The sequence below is a fragment of the Thermobia domestica genome, unplaced genomic scaffold (assembly GCF_964235325.1).
Source record: "Thermobia domestica unplaced genomic scaffold, izTheDome1.hap1.1 HAP1_SCAFFOLD_967, whole genome shotgun sequence".
NCBI classification, from domain to species: Eukaryota; Metazoa; Arthropoda; class Insecta; order Zygentoma; family Lepismatidae; genus Thermobia; species Thermobia domestica.
Genome location: NW_027656677.1, coordinates 36,095 through 62,210, shown reverse-complemented (window position 1 = coordinate 62,210; position 26,116 = coordinate 36,095). Strand labels below are relative to the sequence as shown.

The following is a 26,116-nucleotide window of genomic DNA, read 5'->3' as shown; positions in this document are numbered from 1 at the left end:
TAACCATCTAAAGGTTACCAAAACGACATCTTAAGTGGAGTAGTAAAGAGCGTGATGGTTTGAAATCACAATGTTTTAACCGCCCCTATTTGTTTCAAATGGAATGGTGTAAAAATAAGTGTAGGATAACCGTTGTAGGACTACATACAGCTGGTGAGATCGCAAGTAAGCCCGCAGGATATTCAATCTCCTGCAGCCACTTGCGATTACCGGATTCCCCGTGTGTTCTACCGGACCATAGAGATAACATAAGGATCGTCCAGCAGGATCGTTAATGTGCTGCAAGGACTCCACACGCCATCAAAAAAATGTGTGCATCGACTGCAATGAAATCCGGTGCGGAAGCACAGTGACATGCGAAAGAAATGAGACGGCATCCACAATACATTTGCCAGATACGGCTAAAGGATCTAGGGATCGGGCCTACAAAGGTTTCAAAGGACATTTCTTAACTTCATCTGGACAGCTAGGGCGGAACAGTTCAGTTGAGTTGATTTTCAGTTTAACGTTCCTTTCAGCAGCGAGGCTATACGAGACGTGGACCTACTGATTAACGTGGAATCCGAACCACATGAGCTCCCGCCGGGAATCGAACAAGGGCGGAACAGTGTCACAAAGCATAGCAGCTTCAGCGGTTAACAGATGATTCGCACCACATCTTGTTCACGAACGAAAAGATCATCACTAAGGAGCGTTGAACACTCGTTCAAGGAAGTCGTTGTGATTATTTCCAAACTACAACGAGCGCAACATTCCGCCGCTGTAATGGTGTGGTGAGATTTCATATCATGAAGTCACAAAGCTCCAGTTCTGTGAAACTGAAGTAAAAACGCGTGCTGTGAATTGAAAGAAGACAAAGTCCGTTGCCATAGAAACCGCCGTTTCCAGGGCAACAGGTCCTGTCACGGTTAGCCAATTTGAAAGAAGACGTAAAAAAAAAGAAGAAAAGGTAAGTGGATGTAGAGGAGTCGCTAAAATTAATTCTCTTTGAACGAGGGCGATTACCAAACAACACCTACTAATTGAAATCTTGATTATTTTCCAATAAAGTAAATTTCAATAAACTTTCTTGTTGTTGTTAATTATCCCATATCGGACTCCCGAAGAAAACTCATCGAAACAACTTATTGACCGTGCCAATAGCGACTACTCTGTCATGACTCCGTTTTCTTTCATTCAGAAATAGAAAAGAAAGAGAAGAAAGTAGAAGGGTAAAAGAAGGAGGTAGAAAAAGAAGAAAAAAAATAAGGTATTTTAATAAGAAACAGATTACTGGATAATTCCGGAAATATAGTAAGAAGTCGAGAAAGTCGTTGAAAGACGAATCATTCTAAATGTTATTAACGACTAATCAATTTTGGAATGCTTCGGAATAGACACATGTTCCCTCATACCACCCAGACCTAGCTCCAGGCACCACGATCGTGGGGTTGCCCAGACCTAGACCTGGAAATGAGAAAAGTGAAATCATTCTTTGTACTGTTATTCCAACCGGTGATTGATAACCATCCAGCATCTGAACTCTGTTCTCTAGGATCGACCACACATATGAATTAGCCAAGAAAAAAAAAAAAAAAAATCAAACTTATGAACTCAATATAAATTTATGTATCGTATCAATAAGAATTTCAACTTCCTGGAAGAAAGATGTCGTATTTAGGCTCATCCTGCTATTTTTGTTTCACTCCTAGAGCCGATTTAAACCATTAGTAGCGGTCCTTCGTGACCTAGGTTATTTACCTTAACACATATATTAAAACATGACACATATATTACAGATGTTAATATGACAAATGATATCACTAAAATTACTTATATTAAATCTATCATGCATTCACACGCTCACTCACTCAGGACAGTGTATATATGTTCAAAGGAAACCAACTAACTACAAAGGTACAAATAATTTATTACATTCATAGTGAAAAGAAAAAATAATTACAAAGAAAATCTTAAAAGCAAAAGTTCTTGGTTATATATTAATAGAGTACATAGTGTTATATTCTAGTAAATTTTTATATATTCAATCATATTGACAAATGGAAAAGAAAAAAATAATTACATGTATTATATCTTAGGCATGCTAAAGCAAAATTATGACTTGCGACATACGCAAAGGAGACACTTATTTCACTTAAAAAAAATATGGACAAAGAGGAAAGAAAAGAAAAAAAAAAACTTTTAGATGTATTAGGACTTATGAGTCTCTACCTCACATTGAGGAATAAAATATTAATAATTTTGAGCGTTCAAATCACAAATCACGCACTACTCGTAGTGTCCAAAAACATTTCGCTCCATTTAACTTAGTTTGTGTTTATATATATATATCTATATATATATATAACTATTGGTTTACAAAAACCATTCATCGACTATATTTAGTTCGTAACTTTTAGCAGTTTATATCTGCACTCGCACACTGCGATGTTTATACCCATCTAGGGATTTCGAAAAATCACTTTCGCCAGAGGATGTTTCTCCTCTTAGACAGTCCATTCACGAATTTATTAACTGAGTAATTTCAAGTTACTTGTTCAACACTGGGACACGTCATGAGACCTTTCCTTTAGATCACTTTTGTATATATGTATATATGGTTCGAATTTGAAACGATCTTCCACAGGAGTACGGAGTGTGATGGTTTAAATTGAGGATAGAAGAAAACAAAAAAACTGGTCAAGTCACAGGATACATATGCAGGTGAGAAGAAGTCAAGGTGCACTTTCCACAATGGTTTTAGGTTGGTAGTTCAGGGATAATATTCATCATGATGTGGGTTACGTTTAGACCTGCCGTTACTTTTCAATACATGCCATTACATAATTACAGAGGTTATCATTTACATCGATTCAGAAGAAAAGGAAAATTACTTGAGTGCACGGCGGTATTCTTGACAAAATCTATATTCTTATACTCGTCGGAAAACTTACTGGTAAACTATAGCAACCAATACACGTTTGGGGGGACAGACACGAGCGCTCTTACATATATTCATAATACATTTAATATCATACTTTTACTTTAAAATCATATTCACATACTACTTACATATACATTTCGACGTATTCATTTCTCTCTATATATATATTTATTATAAATGCGCACACATTTAAATTAATCACCCCAACAATAATTTTTGAAAAGGTTGAAAACATTGTCCAAGAAAACAAATGACTTCCGACATTACATATGAAAAAGAAAATCGATTTTTTACCTGATACCGCGCGTCTATAAATTTTAACTTTTATATAATCAATTCGTGCTTAAATAATAAAAAAAACTTTGTGAGGCAGGCACGTAACATAGAACATTCCTAAAGATATAACTAGATAACCTAAAATCAATTTCTGGGCCCAGATCAACTACAAGGTAATCGAAAACCAAAACAGAAAGGAAAGTGACCAACGGATTAAAAAAAATAACTTAAGAGGACGACAGTGACAGAACGTAATTGAAGTGTCGTCAAATATGAAGTCTTTGTTCATTTCGGCGATAGGTCAAAATGTGATGGAGGACCCAATCATTATCTACTCTATCCATGAATTGTGTATTGCAACATCTCAGCTGGTAATTTCAGATCAGAGTTGTACGTTAAATAAATCGTAAGCGACAAGTTCAAAATCGGGGGGGGGGGGGGGAAGGTTGAAAATTTAAAAAAAAAAAATCTCGAAGTAAGGAGGAAGAGACAAGAGAGAGAAAGCGGCGCCAACGAAAGAAGAAAGATTAAAGTACTACTCACTACACAGAAGAGTAATCGAATTTAAATATATAACAACTCATAGCCAAAAATATTCACATATGCCGAAAGAGGGTAGTTTACTTAAATACGTAAACTAAGAAGGAGTCCCTGCTGCCAAGGATGCAAGTTCTGTGTCCATCAGATCCCAATCCCACAAGAATTTGCTTGTAAGATTGAAATCCGATCCCCGTATCCGGCCCAGACCAGCAGGATAAAAAGAAGAGGGGGAAGGGACCAGGTAAATGCGTCCCCAATTTTGAAATCTCTAAGTAAGAAAAAAAATATTCGACCCCTCAGAAGAACTAAGAAGGTTCAAGGACAGTAATGAAACTAGAGTAATAGCTAAGATATCCCTAACTAATGATTTGCCAAAATAATAAAAAAATTAAATAAACTGAATTTTGGATCGGTGATTTCAATTACCAAAACATCACCGATAGCTACCCTGCGCAGACACGCCACAGTCTGGGATGTCGCTAATTTCCCTCGTCTAATTAAACTAAGAAAAGAAATGAAAATACTTAAAGGGACTAGGGGTCGACATCCGGGTACGCGATAATAAATTTCAATAATTAATTGTTTTGATTCTGTAACCCTGTCAGAGCTGTCGCCTCCATGAACATTGTAAGCTAGCCCGAGTAGGTAACGTGAAGGAAAAAAAAATCTCACGGAGCAGGATATTCTATTTTAAAACCGACCAGAAAATATAATTCACTTAGGCCCCGTTCTATAGCTACTATTGTCTTTTCATAATTTATTATTCAATATGTCTAGTCAGCGATTATATGATGCTACCTATTCTATCAGATGATATTACTATGGTTGAGTATTATTATAACACATTAAACTACAAAGTATTACCATAGTCCGACTATATATCGCCCTCCGGTCCGCGTGATAATATGGTGCAGGGGTCAGAACCTGAGATGTTTGTAGCTACACGTATCTATTCAATATATATATATATATCCACACGTGGCGAAGTATTCACTGGGCTACTATACATTTAACTATATGGGTGTCCTATCATCTATATTCATTTACTACAATATTCATATACTTATTAATATTCATATAATATTCATATCATCATTCTTTTCATTTACTACGACGCTATATTTCACAAACACCCTGTTTCCTCTATCTACGCCCAGCCTATATACACATTTCATCATAACACTTTAAAATCTATAGTGACTACAAACATTTCCCATTCCGATCACCGCACAACCTCACTCGAACTCAAGACTCTTTCACCACACACACAATACTATGTAATACCTGGTAGCTTTATTAAGAACAAAAAAAAAAAATCCTACGTAGGTTCACTGAAAATAGAATTATCTGCGATAATATTTAATTTTACGAAAATTCTGCAGCAACAATGAAATTCTGCAGCCACGAAGAAAAAATGAACATTTAATATAATTTCAAAGCGAAGAACTAGCATCATATCGCCTGACTTCTGTTAAGAAATTACGTATTGTTTATTTACTTAAATATTTCAATTTCTAGACTAAGCAGAATGTTGTAATTTTCAGGGTATATTAATTTTGGGTCACTTGACCTAACTGTACATCCATATGGGCTGTGAATTATACCTTCTAGGTTTTATTTCGAAAAGAAAGGTCAATTCCATGAAAACTAAATCACTAAGAACATCGATATACGAATGGCGGTTAGTACTGACTTTCGACACTAGAGGCTAGCGACGATATGATCAACCCTTGAACCACTGAATGTGACCTTGTACACGGAATTATTGTACTATATTATGTTCACTTTTAAATATTGTGTATGAGTTCACTTAATGACGGAATAATAAAAAAAATTATCGCATAGCAAATACTACACTGTCCATGTTTAATTATCTCACACACTCTTTCATCACTTAACTACCACTACCACTGATACTACATTACAAATATACACATACTACTTAAACTACAAGACACATCATGCCAATACACACCAATCATCACTATCATTAATACATGTTATACTAATAAATATACACAGACAACATTCAGATTTTACCATTTTAAATCGGCTCGAAAGGAAAGGGAAAGAAAGGAACAGGGCCAACCGGCCCTTGTATTTACTAAATCACATTCTTAACCTGTTTAGTCAATGCCCCCGAGGGGACATATCAAAGTGTTGACTAACAATAGGACCCCTGCCCTGAAGAGGCAGGAACCCGGAACAAACTACATGTTCAACTCATCCCGCTGGAAGCCGTACTCCCAATTTGGGAGTCAGATAGGAGCCCTTACTGTAAATTTACACGTGCATTATTCTACCTATCTTAACTACAACGAAATTAAATACCGCCATATATGTTAAAAAAAAAGAATCACTCGCTACCTACATAAACAAATCTATATATGGACAGGTCTTATAACCCTCAATTAGCAGGAAAATTGGAGGTGAAAATATCAGGGGAAACACTAATCTTCAGAACCGGTTTTAGGAAAGAAAAACGGAAATCACACTACTTCTGAATCCTGTCCATAGCGATCGGAAGATGAAATCATGGCGTCACTATATTGCACTTCCTATTTCAGCTTTTTTTAGTCCAGTTTTTTACTATGAAATTTAATAGTTTCTGGCTCCTTAAGACTTCCAACGATTTTACATGTTAATAAAATCTCAAATGTTACCTTGTTTGCAGCTTTTCTAGCTCCTTTTCGACGTTTTGAGCTAGGAAGATCTTAGTCCGGCGTCTTCAGTGAAATTCTTGCAAGGAATGGGAATAATTGCGCCCTAATATCACAGCGTGGGTTTATCCTCCAATCAAAACAAAGCATTTTGGCGGTGGGGCTTTGAAACGAATAAAATTTGGTAAAATCTGGATTAAACTAGATTTTAGAAGGACCTAGGTATCTAAAAGAGAGGTGAAGGGTGGTCCTGAAAATTCTGTCGAATTTTAGATTGGTTATTTAATCTGAAAGTTCCGTCCAATAGTGGATCTATATTTTCAGATAGCACTGACACCGTAAGAATTGTAATAATCCATTTACATATCCATATACAAGGCTTATAACTAATTTAAAATATAAATAAAGGTATTGATTCCCAAAACTATAATCCGTAATGAATTTTTTACAGTTTTCCATGTTAATTTGAAATAGAATAACGAACAATATTATGAATTATATGAACAGCCAGAAATTTTTTGTTGAACGTCAAGTACAGTCGGTGCAAAAAATTTCGGGCACCCTCCTATTAAAAACATAATCTCATTAGACTGTAATGGCATATTACAGAATTACCACTCTGATACTCTGACATCTGTAGTTATACTCTCTTTACCAATACCCACTAGGTCTTCCAACAAGATTCAGCTCCCACCGATAAGGCAAAGCCGACTCAGACGTGGCTCCAACAAGCAGGCAGACGAATGAAGGGCTGGTAGTCCCGACCTTAACACCTAGAACTACGACATGTGGAACTGATGTCAGAATGCTAATGTAAAACTCGAGACCAGACCTTGATACTGCGTCCCTAAAACGTACCCTTGGACGAGTAATAGCACGCTTTCCTTTGGAATTGGTGCACGCTGTCATTGACAAGTAGCCAACGCGTTTACGGGACTGTAAATTGCCTGCAGGAGATATTTGAAATAGCTTGCACCTGTTATTTGTGCAACCAATAACTCTCTGAATAGAACATATTACGCTCACACTTGTTTGCATACCACCTATCAATGTGTGTGTGTCAAATTTTTTATCTAGATTAAGTAATAAAATTAGTGATTATGTTATTATTATTTAACAGATGTAAATTTTGATGCAATTGTACACCACAGTAAACACTGACGAACAAAAAATTTAGAAGACTGTGATTTGTAATTTCTCTCTCATTTAATTATGAGAGCATATTTTAAATTTTCTAAAAATACAATTAATTTTCTCTTATGCATTTTCATAGTTGATTAGATTGAAATAACTGGATCGGATTGAACGTCCCATTTCATAACTAAGGCTGTATGAGACGGGACCTGCTGTTTACGGCAGGATCAGAACCACCACTCGGATAGGCAAAGTCCCTACTGAAACTCAACCCAGAATCACGTATACAGAAAGCGTGTACGTTAGCCAGTCAGCCATAATCGTTCAACAAATACTCATGTACACTGACACTTCATGATTCAGTCGAAGACGGAATGTGTCCAGGTCTCCCCCCCAACCCTTACACACACACACACTGGAAATGAACGTAGATGAATCTCGTAAGTTTTACAATTAATAGAAACCGTGACCACGGGCAGCGATCTAGCTGTGGTAGCATGGAACGTGAACAAGAATGAACAGGATAACAACAAACACAGATTAGAGATAAGTAAGTTGGAGAGTCCATTTTCTAAGTGGCCGAACCTTTATGATATACGTCAGGTAACTACACTAAAGAATATTGGAGCCCAAAAATATTACAAGAATAAAATCACCAGCAATTGACAAGGATAACAATACTTAACGAAAGAAGATAATGTCTAATTATTTACTAATTCGACGTTACTGCTTCTCAATCCATTAGCAATCACACTATTTACTGTACAGAGCTCGTAGTCATTCACCAGCGCATACTTTTAGCAAACTATTATCACGTAGTGAACCACGTGAACCAACACCTGAACCAAGGAGAGAATTGTAGGGAATCAGATAGGTTAGAAAGGATACAAAGTGACGGAGGAAGGAAATCGTGAGGTTCAAGGGATGAGATGACACCATATTTGTGATTGAATGAGAAGACCGTTGTGAAGATTGTAAATGTTTAAATAAATAAAAAAAATAAATAAATAAATAAAAATCACGAAATGAAATCACCAAATTAAAACACGACAAAGACAAGCGTATGAGTTTAGGGAGGTACTTGCATTTCTTACAGTGAAACGGTAATTTCAGTAGTATTCAAAAAAGTCCATTAAGAATGTTGGAAAGTCGTAATGAGAGACTGCCAGTTAACAGTAAGGTTAAACTTTAAAAAAAGAAACATAAGAAGTAACAGAGCAAGGGAAGTATTTTTTGAGTTTACGGATTGCTCTTTAAGCCAGTTACATTATAAGAAAAGTTTGACATTTAACATGTTTATTAGAAATTAATTATAAGGTGGGTACAGAAAAACAAGCCTAGTAACATTCGAATTATTATTATTATTTAAGAAATGATTTGCTTAGTTGCTTAAGTAACTCGACTATGCTGTGGCTGCGGAGTAAGAACAAAGATCCGAATTTTGGGTAGAAGCAAAGGCTCAAAAATGTATAATTATTCTAATAAAGTGAATGGAATATATATTGTCAGTAAAATTAGTACAAACCTTTTCCCTGAAGAAAACTACATCCAATATTTCGGCAACCTTATCGAGTTTTCATTATTAAGAATCATAGAAGCTTATAACATATTCAGCAAGTATATCTTAAAGTTTTATCTTCAATTTCTTTTAAAAACATCTTATTTTTAACCTGGTAACTTCTTTAGGTAATTCCCCTTATTTTTGTGGAACTACTCTGAATATATTATTTTTTTATATGAATTAAGCTTAGTGAAAGTGCATTTATCACTAAAAGAATATACCTATTAATTTTTTTTTCTTTTGCATGTAAATAGAAGTGTTTTGTTCAGTTCTTCACATTTTGTTTGGCCTCTGTCCTATGAATCACGGAATTCAAACTACTATAAAGGTGCCATATCCTTTATCCATATGTATCTGTGATTAATTAATTCTAGTAGAATTCCTCAAAACGTGTACATGGAAAAGTCGGTGTAACCACAAAATTTATAATTTAATAAATTATTGATTATATTTTACACAGTTTTATCAAGAAATAGATGTGAAATCAAAATTCAACTATTTAACTTTTGTTGATGTAATTTGAGATGATGGTATCCATTCTCTTTTTCGGTGTTTAATTTTGGACTTTTTGTCCTATTGAAAAATGTTTCAAAAGCACTCGTTGAAGCCTTAGATATTGTTGACAGGCGCAAACAGAGAAACAACAGTAAAAGTGACAAACAAAAGAATAAATGGGTTTCCTTTCTATTATTCCCCAGTTTATCATATAGACTCCGGAAAATAAAACATGTCTTTAAAACATGTCTTTAAAACATAATTTAAAAGACAGTTTGAAACCACCAATTAATTTGAAACGACCTCTTAGTCAATACAAAAGCTATTTTTTGATTTAAAAAAAAAAATCTTTAAGCAGAATATATAAAATACCTTGTTTCTGATTAGATATTTACATAAGTACGACAAAAAGGAATTTCGACATCAGAATAAAAATACATTTTAGGAACCCCTAGACGATAAAGAAGCTATCTCAGAGTTCGCTAAGTATTTGCAGGAAACTTAACATACATTAGAAGATTTCAAGGTTTTACGGAAGGCCAAAACATCACTGATAAGAATTTTTTGAAGCATTTTTCATGACAAGAAAAAAATAAATAAATAAATAAATAAACAGGGAAAAAGGAAATTTGGATAGGATATAAAATGCCATCATTTCATATTACATCAACAAAAATTAAACAGCTACATTTTGGTTTCACATTTATTTACTGATAAAATTGTGTAAACTATAATCAATGATTTATTAAATTACAAATTTCCTGGTTATACCAAATTTTTCATGTACAAGTTTCGAGATATCCTGACTCCTATTAAAATTAATAATCGTCGATGCATAGAGATAAAGGATATGGCCACATCATAGTAGTTTAAATTCCATAGCGCATAAGGTGGGAGACCGGGATTTCATACTCAAAATACTTTCATTTACCTGCTAAAGAAAATGAAATTGTAATAGGTATATTCTATTCATGTTAAGTGCTTGCACTAAGCTTAATTCATTTTTTTTTTTAAGTGGGAGCCCAAAAGAGTGAGCTATTTAAAGAAGTTACCAGGTTAAAAAAATAAGATACGTTTTTTAAAAGAAAATTGACGATACTTATTGAAGACCGAAGTTTAAGCATGTGAAAAGCTCTTTGATGAATATGTTATAAGTCTCTACGGTCCTTGATAATGGAAACTTGATAAAGTTTCCGAAATCTTGAATGTTATTTTCTCAGGAATTCAAAAGGTTTATACTAATTCAAAGATGTGTTAATATCTTAAATGCAGAGATAATGTGAAGTATGTTTTTATTTAAAGATACTATATGATAGATATTGAAAAACGAAAAGAATGTCTTATCTTTGCATCCAGTTAAGACTTCTTAATATACCATTTCAACACTCGTTCATGTCGTCTTTGGTAATCTATATCTCGTTACATGTAAAATTCTTAAAAGGATCTTCTGTAACTTGAAGGCGTTAATGAGATGTGAATCATCGAAAAAACAAATAAACTAAGTATACAAAAGAGCTGAAAAGTGGTTAAATTTCTTTGCTGTATATCCAGATGGTTCTCCACAATGTTTTGAGTGACTGACTCCAAGCGCAAACAATTTTCAATAACAAAATTAAGAGCACAGATTGATGATAATTCTTCTATATACTTTATGCATTTATAAAAATTATACAATAATAAGTTTTAAGTAGACACAAAAGTAGTAGATACTTTTCGAAGTATCTATCTTAACACTAGTTGAAATGAATAAATAAATAAAACCGAAATGGATTTTTTTTCAGTTTTACGTCCAACGCTTATGTCGTGTACGCTAAAGGAGACTGTGATGATGAGAAATGAATGAAATGGTGGAATGAAGAAAAGGAGAGGAAATGGGAGAACCCCCAAAAAATCAACGCACATGGAGTTTGTCCACCACAAAGCCTACTTGACGCGAACTGGGACCAAACCGGGAACCCCACGCACCAGAGGTGAACGCTCTTCCACTAAGAAACCGTAGCCCTAGAATAAATAAATAAATAAATAAATAAATAAATAAATAAATATTCAAAATAATTACACTGGTAAACAATCGATTTCAAATTATTTGGTTCCATCTGTCTAACAAAAATATTACTACTACCAACATTAGAGCTTCTCTTGATGTGTCACAGATTGCTATAGATTATTCTTATCTCTTTATACCAGTCATATTTCCTTGTAACGACGAGTCATATCTGAAAGATAACTCAAACTCGCATTGTGCACATTGTTCCCGTCCTGAACAATTGACGTCCTTTTTCAACAAAGAGGCTGCATGTTATGTGAAACTACAGCTTGACGTGGAATCCAACCACATTAAGCTTCAACTGAGAATGCAGGAGGTGTCGCTTTGTTTCATGATTAGAGCGATTTCCAGGTATTCTCTTGACTTCCGCAACTGTCAAAATGCAACGTTATTGAGAATTTTAAGGACTTTATCAACTGTTCTTAGCACAACTATGTAACTACATCAGTACGTCAGTACATCAAACACAACCATATTATGACCAGCAGTGCATGCGCTTGAATGAAAGCACTATTGAAATCTCGCGAATTTCATGTCACTCGAAGAAGGTAGTGAAAGAATAAGTTATATGCTACTAAGGGAATTATGCTAATTATAACATGCAAGTTTAAGTGATGAAAAATTTCGAACATTTTAGCATATTGGGTCCTGGAAGCGTTAGCACTTAACTGATGGTCTAACATTAAAATATTTATAATTTCTACCTTTTAATATACACTAAACTCCTTACCTACTTTGACATAGCCTTGTTTCACAAAACGGTTGAGCAGTTTCGTAAGGAAATACCCTACAACACGGGAGTTGTAATAAGTAATGTAAATAACCCATACTATGGCTGTCACTAACGAACAGAGCAATACTGCAAAATTTCCATCGAAAGTAAATTCATCCAGTCCATTTTTACTGAAGTTCCAATGTTCTGCCCCCGACTGATTCCCTTCAGCATCTATAAAGACAGACAGGGCGACCATGTTGCTCCGTGTGTTAATCAACTCCTCTCATCCACCTAATAAAAGATTATAAATTTATGATATATTACACTATAAAATAGTCCAACAGCAAATAGCTAGAGATACATTACTTATAGCGCATAATATCTACTAAATTATAATACTGAAATTATCAACATATACATATATACGCATAAAACACAATAGCAATGAAGAACAAACAAAAAAAAAAAAAAAGATACATAATGCATACGATCTGATCTTAAGTTATAGAGTATCGAACCATAAGTATGTAATTAATTATTATACTGAATTGAAAGCTGAAAGATAAAAGCATAAAATAAATGCCGCTACTTGGTTTACACTTGCAAGAAGGGTGGTTGTGATTCGACCCAGAATTGAACATGGGATGCCTTGATTAAAAGGTGAAAAAGAGATGAAACTAATGCAGGTGGTTCGATATGTCATCATGAAGTTCACACGATTTAAAGCAATTTTCGTCTTTTTTCCTTTAAAAAAAAGAAAAGAAATGAAACCAACTGGTTTAAACCAGCCAATCCTGCTTAATGGCGCTTGAAAATTAAAATTTTCAATTAGTGCGTAAATAGTAAAAAGAACTTTAACAGTTTAAGCTTAAAATCAGAAAAGTCTTTAAACATACGAAAGAAGAAATTGATGAATCTAACTGTCCGAATAGTACTACGGATTTGTCCCCACTACAAAGTTATCACCTACATAGCCTGATAAGTCAAAGACATTCCAAAGCTGCAAAAAGACACTTTCTTAGTGCAAATGGTAGATACGAAGCAAATTGTGAAGCTAATAGTATTAGACTGGTTTCTGTATCATTAGAACCTTATAGTCTACTGAATATCTGTTAGGTAATTTCTCGCTGATATCTCCTAAACGCCACTGAAGAGGACGTTAAAACATGAACTGGTAGACCAACATGTCCGGGAAATCGCTCGGATTAACAGTAACAAGTCAGGATAACTAGTTCTTACTGAGTCACATTCTTGCTTTCAGTTTACCTACGCTCCCGGAATTCGTGAAGGATGGGCATAATCGACTGAAAGTTATATTCTACATTCCTAGTACTCTTCGCTGTTTTAAATGTTGGCATTTCAGGCACACCAGTACTTCTTCTAATGTGACGCCAGTTTTCATGTGAATTATGTCCTGGGAAGTCATGGTGCGAATCCCTACAGTGTTCAAGCCCTTATGTGTCAAATGTAAGGGTGATCATTCCGTTTGGTCTACGGACTGCCTAGCCTTTCAAACAGAAAACTATTCGACAGCTTATTGTTGTCTGTTAGCGTACGTGTCTTTGGCGTAGAAGATCCGGGTTCGATTTCCGATGGGAGTTCATGTAATTCGGATCCCATGTTAAAGCTATAGGTCCACGTCTAATATAGCCTCGTAGCTGAAAGCGACGCTAAACTTAAATCAATTTAAGTATTCCTGTCTCCGAGCTCTGAACCTGCTTTGAGTACTTTCCCAGCGCACTCGAGTACTGATCGTATAGTTTTGTTACGATCATATCGTAATCTATCGTATTGGATCCAAGTTAGTTTATGGTTGTGTTATTTACACTTATCAGCCTGTTCCTCCCTGTTGAAGTAGTTTGACACTGTACATCACCTGGGACTTTGACTAGCTACTGGTGCCTCATGCACTAACCCTGTAACTAGCCTCTATGTTGAAGCAAATGAACCATTGTTAGCCTATCGTCACGAGAGACTACTACTTAAATATACAGGCTATGTGCGTTGTATGTCTGATTACACTTGCAGCATTCCTTTGCGTGGTGGCCAGACATACAACCAATAGACTATCTCGGACCAGACGCCCATGGTATTCGTGCTTACGAAAGTTCCGGCACAGACGAATTTGTGTGGTAAGCTTTTTGTTTTGTAGCATGTTTGTGCTGTTCCACTATGGTGGCTGACTCCGCCTATGTTCGACTTTTGGTTGTTGTCATACACCAAACAGCATACGAGTACTCACGAGTTCCAGCAAAAGTTTGGAGCCTTACTTCAACAGTACCCAGATTTTGATGTGATTAGTGTTGTAAAAAAACGGTTTTTTTTCTGTGAAGTTTTTTTTTCAATAAAAAACATCGTTCTTTTTCATGTTTTTTTTCAAAAGTCTGTTTTTTTTCTGGCAACTATTATTTATTGATTTATGTTGCAGATTATTGAAATAATCAACAGAACTTGAGTCGAAGCCCTCGTAACTTACAAATCGTTTGTTTCTTTGAACCTATACGAGCAAAATTGTGTGATTATTCCTTTCGGTCCCAGGTCATTTTTGGCGTTTTCCTACATTACCAGTTAGTGACTTATTGCTCAAAAACTATTCATTCGATTGATATGGTTAAGGCCTTGTTTTTAAGAAAATGGATGTGGCTATTCTTTGGTGTAAGTTGCATTGCAGTGTTACCAATGGGTGGGAAATTATTGAGGGAAATGTAGGAGTGAAAATTTACAAAAATTCCCTAACCGAATTTCAAAAATTTTTTTGTATCTAGCACCACTGCTGCTATATGGGTTCAAGTCACCTAAACAAATCTTTGGTGTGTTGACAAGGTACAGGGAAATCCTGAAGTCGCTGGCTTCCATTCAAAGAGGGAAAGAAAAAATTCTGTCATACACATGAAATTTTGACACTTTTTACGCCTCAGAGGCAAAAATCAAATATGCAGGGGTACAGCTTCTCTAATTATCCTATTGAAACTTTTTATGGTGCGTTCTGTAGGGAAAAGAGGAAGCTTTCAGGTAGTGGTACGTTTGTTTCAATGTAGCCAGTAAGAGGGTAATAATAGAGGGGGAAAAGGAAATTTTCCGAATTTTTCACCTAACAGTGGGAATTAATTGTTTTGGCTGGAAACGCTGCCATCAGACAGACGAAAACTATCTGAAAATAAACCATAGTACTCAAAGAATATATCCTACAAGTATCATGGCGATGTATAACAAAGTAAGCATGAAATTTAAAAAAAATCTCATTCTACTTCAGAAATTCACCATTTTCTTACCATTTCCAGAACATGGTTTATTACAAACCTCAACTGTGCTTCCCCTAATTATTCTAGTGAAAATTTTTTATGGTGTGCTGTGTAGGCTATGGATGAGGCTGTTAGACACTGGTACATTTGTTCGAATGTAGCCAACAAGAAGGAAATAATAGAAATAAAAAAGGGAATTTTCCCCAAAATTTGCCCCTAAAATCTGGAATTAAAATTTTTTGTAGCTAGCAACACTACTATCAGACACACAGAAACTATCTTACAATAAGCTTTTGTATCCCTTTAATATATCCTACAAGTTTTGTGACGATATCTAATAAAGTAAGGCAATAAAAAAATATCTCATTCTACCTTAAAAAAAAAATCACAGTTATCTTTCCAATTAGAGAACAAGGTCTACTGTAAACCTCAACTGTACTTCCCCTAATTATCCTATTGAAACTTTCTATAGTGCGTTGTGTAGAGCAAAGACGAGACTTCCAGATACTGGTACGTTTGTTCCGATATAGCCAACAAGAGTGAAATAATAGAGACAAAACACATAATTTTTCCAAAATTTCCCCCTAAAATCTGGAATTAAAATATCCTGTAGCTGGCAACACTGCAACCAGACAGACGCAAACTATCTTAAATTAAACATTGGTACACCACTAATATATCCTACAAGTATTATGGCGATATTTAAGGAACAAAGCTTCTAATTACCAAAACTATATTACGGTAAACAGAAAAGTAAGGAAAAACTAGAAAAATCAAGGGCTAGAACCTAAATACGAATTTTACGTGCGTCCCCTAATTAACCCATTGTAACGATCTCTACTTTCGTTTGTTAAGTAAGGACAAATGTTCGATTGGCGCAAGTTGACTTGCACTCGGACGTATAGGTACGGATTTATAAACAAAAATTTCAAATTTTTTGCCCAAATATAGGAGAATTTTAATTTCCCTAATTGGCAACACTGCGTGGAGACCCGTCCAATTGATGTCAACAGTTAGGTATCCATCCGAGGTATCTACCTGGCAAGTCTTAAGGATGTCTTTCTACAACCAAGGAAGCTACAGGGAAAAAAAGTAAAGGAAATTCGAAATTAGAAAATTCTCGAATTTTTTACTGAGGTGAAATTCGAGAAGGAAATTCGACACCAGAAAAAAAAGAAATTAATATGATAAACTATAGTGCAACCACATTTTGCAAGAATAATATCCCGATATCTTAATTAGTGTCCACACTGGAGCGAATTAAACAAGTGACACTCCTGTGTGTGCCACTTTGGCCACCTGGGCCACCGAGTACACATTTGATTACATTTTTTTGACTACTAACTCGTGTTGTTGTTGTAGTTATAGTCTCGACTAATAATAATATCGTTGTAAACAATAACTTTATAAGGAAAATTTTATCTCCTTTTACATCTTAGTTCCAACACTGTTGGTGAGAAATGTAGGGTGTTTCAAAATAAATTTTGGGGTTTTAAGTCTTCGTAGTACTTATTACATTTTACGTACAATTATAAGCAATGCATCAAGTAAAAGAGACCTCAAACAGTCTTTGCTACAAGTGTTCAATGTCAGATTCATTCATCACACGGCACACATCTAGTCGATAGGCGAGAAAGGCCCATATGGCACAAAACATATTCAATTTTGGGGAGTTTCGTTTCAATTGTACCATCTCCTGAGGATTTCCTGACGGCCAGATGCAAACATTATGAGTGTTCACAGTAGCTCTTAGGTGAAAAATCGATTTATCACTGTAGACGACACGATCCAGAAAATCTTCATTGTTATGCAGGAATATTTCACTTGCGAAATTGGCACGTAAACCGTAGTCTGTAGGTTTTAGACCTGTAGCAACTGCAAACAATAAAGGCGTAGTTGCAAGCGTCTCCTTAATATTCTTCACGCAGACGGTTGCACTGTACAGGTTCAGTCTTTATTAAAACACAGTCTCCATCTTTGCTACTTGCTTTTTCTAACGGCAGACAGAAGAAACAATGCACGTACATGCGTGCGTACAAAACTGTTTGAGCTGCTCTTTCATCTGATATAATATTTATAATTGCAAATTAATTGTAATAGATACTACAAAGTTTCAAAACCCTAATATTAATTTTGAAACACCCTGCATTACTTCAAATTGAGTCATCCTTTATTCAGGTCCTAGTCAATTTGTCGCCTCGTGCAATGGCCTAATTTGCCGCCTTCCCCTTTCTCCAGAAAGAACAAATCTTAAAAAAGTCATGATTGTAAGTATGCTACTTCAGCATGAAGAACAAAGGTGAGGGTAAGCGCAGTCGCACTCAGAAAGGCTTAAATACTTACTAAAAATGCAATTCCGTTGTGTCTGTTTTTTTTTTCTTTAAATGTTAATCTATTATGATAGTGAAAGATAAAGCAAACACACCTGCAGAGGAAAGATGGTAATCCTTTTTATAGAATTCACTATCGAGCTTCAATCTCAATGTATCAGTTTGCAATTCCAGTGCAACTAGCTCTTTTATCTTTATTTGTTGATTTTTCTTTTACATCTTCTAACATTTAAAAAAAAAACTTGTTTCTATCTTCAATGATAAGGAACTTGCTTCTGACAAAAACAAGACTACTTTCATATCAAAACTGTGATAACTTACTAAATGGAAGGGGGGCCGCGGTGGCTCAGTGGTAGAGCGTTCACCTCTGGTGCTTGGGGTTACGGGTTCGATCCCCGCCCCCGCCAAGTGAACTTTGTGGTGAACAAACACCGTGTGCGTGGGTTTTTTCGGGGTTCTCCCTTTCCTCCCACTTTCTTCATTCCACCATTTCATTCATTACTCATCATCACCGTCTCCTTTAGCCTAACCGGCATAACCGTGGGACGTAAACTCAAAGATTTCATTTTTTTTTTTTTTTTACTAAATGGAACAGATATTCACTACTATTCGAGAATTGAATACTTGCATTTGACAACAATCAAGCAATTTGTGTTCGGATTTATTCGACCATTTGCTTTAGCATTGTCCATGTGGCCTTAAACTAATGCAACCTAAACATAATTTATGAATGTAGTATTCAAATAGAAGGTCAGCTTAGTAAATATAACTACCATCATCATGAAGTATGTTTCCAACAAGAAATATTTAATTTAAATAATATACTTATGACAGATTTTGCCGGACCATCCAAGCTTGCCGTTCCACGCAAATGCACGTGTTGCATATATACAGTGGCGTATTTAGGAGGGCTTCCGGGCTTAAACCCCCCCGAAATCTTACTTACTATAGTAAAGTATATGAAATATCTTGCAGAATTTTCACATTTCAGGCAAAGCCCTCCGAAAGTTAGCAAACCCCCTCCCGAAACAAAATCGTAAATACGCCACTGCATATATGGTAGAGCCGGCTCTTCATATGTTTAGTCGACAAATTATTTATATATGACATTTAGAAAAATACTATTAGGCAAATTAGTATTAGTTTTTACCTTTAGACAAGTTGTTGGAATTTTATACTGTTCGTGACATTATTTTCGTACTTATTAAAGACCTGCGTTCACGAAAAAACAAAATGTAATTTCTACTTTTATTTCTTAGTTGATATTGATGAAAACTGCTGAAACCCGAATTGTTAATAGGTATGGTATTCATGTAAATTGTAAAATATTTGTAGCGTATCAGTATCTAGCGTTTAATTTATGTTGCATTATACGGTGATTACACCTACATAAAAATATTTCATACTTAAATAGACGTAAGATGCATTACAAATGACTATTTGAAAAAAAACGAAATTTAGAAAAAAAACGAGAGGCAATGTTTTTTTTCTAAAAAAAACGCACATTTCTGAAAAAAAACGAACCGTTTTTTTTCTATTTACAACACTAGATGTGATATATACAGATGGTTCAAAAACAAGAAGATTCTCTCGGCTGCGCCTTCGTCTCAGTAGAGGAAAGCTCAGAATGTGGTATGCAACACATGTGGTCAGTATTTACTGCTGAACTAATAGCAATTAAGCTTGTTCCCGATCTTGCGTTTTAGCTTTTGCTGCCTTGTGTACTTACCTGCACCGATTCCCAAAGCTTTATAATAAGCCTACAGAATGTCTTTACAAAACACCTGCTTTTAGTTGTTTTTTACGACCCCAGTTTTATTTTTGATAGTTTTTTTTTTTTGTTTGTTTGTTTGTTTGTTTGTTTTTAATGTCTTATTTTGTCTTTGATCTGAAATACACTTTTAAGATATTCTATTATGAAGTTTTAATATACAGTATGTGTTGGTCATTCGCCTTCTCGTGACGGGAACAAATAGCCTCGATGCTGATTCCCCCATTAAACTACAATCATTCATTATAGTAATTTTATATAAATTTCTGAGTTAAACTGCATACATTGATGTACAACGTAATTAAGGATTCAGAATTTAGATTTCTGGGCTTTCGGTATCTATGGCCATGCTAGCCCGCCACATATGAGAGATAACGTCCTTCGACGAACACACTATCCGGGGAAAGAGAAAGAAGAAAGGAGGCCTATATGTTAGGTACCATCCCGGCATTAGTCTGGTGTGAATGAAAAGAAACCCAGGAAAATCTAATTCAGATTGGTTGGCATGAATTCTTACACTTTTTCGACCGCATGCCCCAACGGGAATACGCATAGTTAAATACCAAATTTAAAATTGTAACAGAGATCAAATTTGGAAAAATATATGAATATTTCGAAGAAAATGTGTTGGGGTAAATTACTGTACAGGCATATCATCCAGAGAATAAACTCATTTTAGGACTTGCTATTTTTCTTTCCTTTTCCTTAAGCTTACGATTAGGTTTGGTTTGATTGATTTACCTTTGTTACATTAAAACATAAAAAAGTTTTAGTAATTTTTCACCTAAACTATTTAAAAATATATCTAACCGTCGCATATGCTTATATCCAGTAGCGACGATACGATATGAACACTGTGAGGAAAAATGCAAAAAAACTGCCGTTAGTAAGGGGACATGTAATAAGGTGGAGTCAAAAAGAGCTAGGAGGGGTCCTCTCATTGCTTATACTATAGGTTTGCCAGTATTTCTATTTACTTACTGGGTATTAAAACAAGCAGCAGTATTACGTGTACACCATCTTAAGAAGTTTTGTTTGTATGGCCCATCATAAAAATTGTAATTTTACAGTTAAAGTGAGTGGATGCATATGACAGAGGATTGTGTAGGATATTAAATTCAACTGTTGAAAGAATTTTTTGCAATGTAGAAAACCAGTATTTCATGTTTAGAAGTACAATGTTACAAGTGTGACGTCATTACAAGAGCTATACTAGGGTTAAAATGAATGAGTATATACGAAAGACGATTGTGTAACAAATTAATTTCCACCGGTGAAGTATTTCTGCACAACATACGAAACCTGTGTTTTATGTCCGCAAGTATAGAATTACAAGACTGAAATTATTACAAATGCTCTAACTAACGTGATTCATTTGCGGTATCAAATGTCTGTTATACTATCCTCGTTTATGCGCATACTATTCCTTGCTGATGCGTCTCTTCTCTGCGGATGCATCCCCGCACTTGGCTGCCTGCTGTACAGAATCAGTTATATAGCAATCTCACTTTTAGTGGCCACTTAGCACAACTTGGTTTGAGCTTTTAGCACAGTCACATAGCGAGTTTTATAGGATGCGTCTGGATGCGTATTTATTCTCGTAAGAGGAAGTCCTTGTAACACATCTGCACTCATGCAACTTCTACCTTAAGAAACCAGGGTTTGCCCAAGTGAGCCCAGCCAGAAAAAACCCGGTGAGTTTTTCCGGGTTGGACCCACCTGGGTTTTTGAGTTTTTTGTTAGTATATTATTGGTACAAATAAGGTGATCACATTGAAAGTGTTTTGGACTTTCCTTGTGCGAATTAGATGTTTTCACGTTAAGGTATACAACATTCAACATAAGATCTCATAAAGTTCCGTTGAATGAATAAAAAAACATGCTTTAGCTTGAGATAATTATAGAATAAATTAATGTATGGATTATACTTATAGCCTATTTGACGAAAAATATGCAATTTTATATTTTAGAAAATACTTTCCGTGAATAGTGTGCTTGTCGACTGCGAGGGACGTTATCCCTCATACTTTTGACGGGTTTAAGGCCATAGGTGTTGGTACTACCAGTAAATATGTAAATAAATTAGTAAAACTATTAGTATTATTTCTTATCTTTGATAATAACACAAGTATTCTTCAGTAAAATTTGGTTTTCCAACAACAATAGTTTAGTTTAGTCATTTGTTACTACTCTTCAAATAAGCATTCTGTAGAATCGACACCAGCAATAGCGTAAAAATTCTTGACAAATTTAAGAAGCTTAATGCTTAAAGTTACGAAAACTATGTAACGCTTATTATTTCGAGTGCTGAATTCAAACTTTCGTACTAGGGGAAGTTTCGATGTACAGTAAATAAAGCTGCATTTTCGAAAGAAAAAAAAATCGTGAAGGAAGTGGTCGGAAAATTCCTGCAATTGAATGCACAAACCATCAGAATTGAATACTTCAATAATAAAACTTTATTTTACGCTGGAAGATATTTAATTTCATTTAAGACGGGCTAAATTCCAAAGTTGGGCGTCCGTTTCCAGCGAAATTTTTAAAATTTACAGGAAATATATGGATAATTTGATCGTTTGTGTGCTTGATAATATATAAGAGTCTCGAAAAATCTGTTTATTTGTTATATATAAGCGGTTATAAACATGGGACTATATGGCGAGCGGAGGGAACTACTTGGCGCAAGGTAACCGAACAGTTGCATTGTGGGAAAGAAACGAGCATTTATGTTACCAACATGGCGAATGTACAAGGGCAATGAACTAACAGTTTTAACATTTGTGAAGCAATATGTTGATAACGAACAAAATCTTTTAAAAGTTTATGAAGAGGACGGATTAATGAACCTAATAACAAATTGCAGAAAGTGTGGAAAGGAGATATCAGTGAAAAAACTTGACGAAAGCGGACGCCTAACTTCGGAATATATGCCTTTAAGACATGTTGAAACACTTATTTTATAAAATATGAACTATTTCTTTGTTAATTGTTTTAGATTAATTTTCTGGAAAGAACCGTCTTTCAACAAGTGCTCGGAAAATTCCCTTAATTGAACGCACAAACCATCGGAATTGAATACTTCAACAATAAAACCATTTATTTTACGCTGGCAAGACAATTTGAAACATTTATTTTATAAAACGTCAATTATATCTTTGTTTTAAATCAATATATTTGGTGTACATATTTGGCGAACGTCACTGAGGCTCCTGAGATGATTCGATCTACATTTGTTCGTTTGTCTGCCTGTAGGCCTACCACACATACTACAGGGTACCACTTTCGGTCTTCTAAGTTTAAATTTTCACGACACAAGCGCGAGACACACTAAGTTTCCTGTATAGATTTTGGCAGCATAACGTACAATTTAAAAACGGCGGCAATCTTTTTTTTAAAAAAAATAGCGAGTATCCATGCTACAAAGCGCAAATTTCGGTCTTTAAGTTTAAATTTTCAGGGTACATGCACGAAACACACTAAATTTGCTGTATAGATATTCTCGGCGATCTAATGTAAAATTTCAAAATGGCGGCCATTTTTTCAAAACAGCAGTGAACAGAAAATTGTTGCAAGTTGTGACAATGATAATCTTGAAATATAAATCACATTTTAACACTTTTACCCCAAAGACATTGAAATATTAAAAAAAAAAAAAAAAAAAAACTTATGAGTCCAGATGGGTTGGGCTTTAAGAAACTACTTCTAAGGCATGAATTTTCTGACGAAATAATAGCATATTATAGGACATTTATTCCGAAGTTGGGCGTCCGCTTTCGCCACGTTTTTTCGCTGTTATCTCCTTTATACACTTTCTGCATTTTGTTATTAGGTTTATTAATCCGTGCTCTTCACAAACTTTTAGAAGATTTTGCTCGTTATCAACGTATTGCTTCACAAATGTTAAAACTGTTAGTTCATTGCCCTTGTACATTCGCCATGTTGATAACATAAATGCTCGTTTCTTTCCAACAATGCAACTGTTCGATTACCTTGCGCCAGGTAGTTCCCTCCGCTCGCCGTATAGTCCTATGTTTATAGCCGCGGGTTAAGTTCCAAAGTTGGGCGTCCGTTTCCAGCGAAATTTTTAAAATTTACAAGAAAGATATGGATAATTTGATCGTTTGTGTGCTTGATAATATATAAGAGTCTCGAAAAATCTGTTTATTTGTTATAAACATGGGACTATACGACGAGCGGAGGGAACTACTCGGTGCAAGGTAACCGAACAGTTGCATTGTGGGAAAGAAACGAGCATTTATGTTATCAACATGGCGAATGTACAAGGGCAATGAACTAACACTTTTAACATTTGTGAAGCAATATGTTGATAACGAGCAAAATCTTTTAAAAGTTTGTGAAGAGCACGGATTAATGAACCTAATAACAAATTGCACAAAGTGTGCAAAGGAGATAACAGCGAAAAAACGTGGCGAAAGCGGACGCCCAACTTCGGAATAAATGCCATAGCCGCTTATATATAACACAGAAACAGATTTTTCGAGACTCTCATATATTATCAAGCACACAAACGATCAAATTATCTATATCTTTCCTGTAAATTTTAAAAATTTTGCTGGAAACGGACGCCCAACTTTGAAACTTAACCCTATTATAGGATACACCGTAATCATTTCCAGGGCACATCAGTTTGCATGCATATTATCAATCTGTACGCAACTATTTGGGCATGCGCTGGGTTAATAATATTCCACAACGTTTTAGGGAATCATTTAAAGTAAGAGAAGCAATTTTTTTTTTTTTTTAATTTGACGTATTATTTCTAATCTACACCAATACCTTGAACTAAACTATTACCAATTTAGTGCAAGGATAGATTTTGAATTAAGCAATTACCAAGAAACTTACTAGCTTCCCTTGTTCTAACAGATTTCTTTTTCAAATGTAAGATGATTTTTCACTTTACAACTACTTTATGAAATTAAGTTTGTAACCGAACAGTAGCATACATAAAATTCGGTTTATAAATTTACAGTGTGAAGATAACTTTACCACATTCTGCTAGAATGCATAATCTATCAAACCAATTTGAAGACATAAGATCTTGGATTCTAAACTATATAGTGATAAATATTTATTATTTGACTCGTACAAGGGAGATTTCTGCAAAAGAAAACAAATGTGGGCGTATTCGGTTACGGTTAATGTAAACTCGAATACAATACAGATGTTACACTTTTCAGTCTGTTTTAAAATACTAAACATCTACAATTATATTCCTACCTCACATCATGTACCACAAATATTTTTATCAGTCCATTGCTATATCAAAAGTACTTCTAAACACTTTCAATTCCCAACGATGTCATCGATGACATACATATTCGGTTCATGCACGGACACCAACACTGGACACACACTGGACAGTTTAATGCTGGCCAGACCAGGTAACCAGCTGATACTTTTCTCTCAACCTTCTGGATTTTTAGGTTCGAATCTTGGTTCCAGACACATATCAAAAGTTATATTATTCATATATGTTTTGTAGTATAGAAATTTTAACGTAAATATTGATTAAAATAACAACGGTTATAAAAGATTGCTGGTGAATATGCACATTCAATTAAAACTTTGCAAACATCAACCTGAATTCAAGTGCCATTTATATTTCGATACTTCAAAAATTTTATCGTCTACTTATCACCAGTGTGGGAGTTTGCAGGAAGGATGCCAGAGATTTCTCCCTGGAAAAAAAAAATTATGCTATCCCAGTTTATGAAAACAAGCTTCAATAAATGTTATATGTACTATTTTCATCAGGAAACATACTCCTGAGAGCTCATTCCGTACGATTTCTTAAAAAATTACGGAGCGTAGCCAGTTCCGGATTTACGTATAAACTAAACAAGCTATAACTTAGGGCCCCACTCTCTTGGGTGCCCCAAAAATTGTAAATTTGGATGTATATCCCCAAAATGTTAGAAAAATAAGAAATAGAATAAAATCTTTATATAGCAACAGTGCTTCGTGTTGTGTAGACTCCTATAATGTTAATAATGGGTCCCTTTGCTAGCCTGTTTAACTAAATATCACTAGTTTCTTCATATCTGTATATAGGGTGCCTACATTCATCTTGATATTTAAAGGGCCCCATTGCCTAAATAGCTTATGGCCCCGCCAAACCTGAATCCGAGTTTGAGCGCAGCTCAACGTAAACTAACGCATAGCATGCAAACTACTTGTATCATCGAAAAAATATATATTTTACATCCCAAAATATGTTTGACAACATTGCATGCCCCCAAGGGTAAGGCTTCAGAAAAAACTGCAAGACAGGTGACATGTTGGCTATAGCCTTCCGTATTTGCGTTTCAGCTAGGCTACATAAGCGAGCTGTATGTATCTCTCCATTTCTGCCCCTGGCTATGGCTGCGAAAATGTTTGTTTTCCATGTTTTGCAAAGA

At 35.1% G+C, this 26,116-nt stretch overlaps 1 protein-coding gene across 1 annotated transcript in view; it reads right to left on the bottom strand.

Annotated features, from left to right (window-relative positions):
* Positions 1-25,183, bottom strand: part of LOC145677513 (bridge-like lipid transfer protein family member 1) — a 29,486-nt gene extending 4,303 nt beyond the window's left edge. Inside the window, exons 1-2 of the mRNA XM_081747988.1 lie at positions 24,936-25,183; positions 12,367-12,642 (exon numbers count right to left, since the gene is read on the bottom strand). Of these exons, the coding sequence (XP_081604114.1) occupies positions 12,367-12,607 (241 nt within the window). The 5' untranslated portion in view covers positions 12,608-12,642; positions 24,936-25,183. The remainder of the gene's footprint in view (positions 1-12,366; positions 12,643-24,935) is intronic.
* Positions 25,184-26,116: the final 933 nt, after the last annotated feature.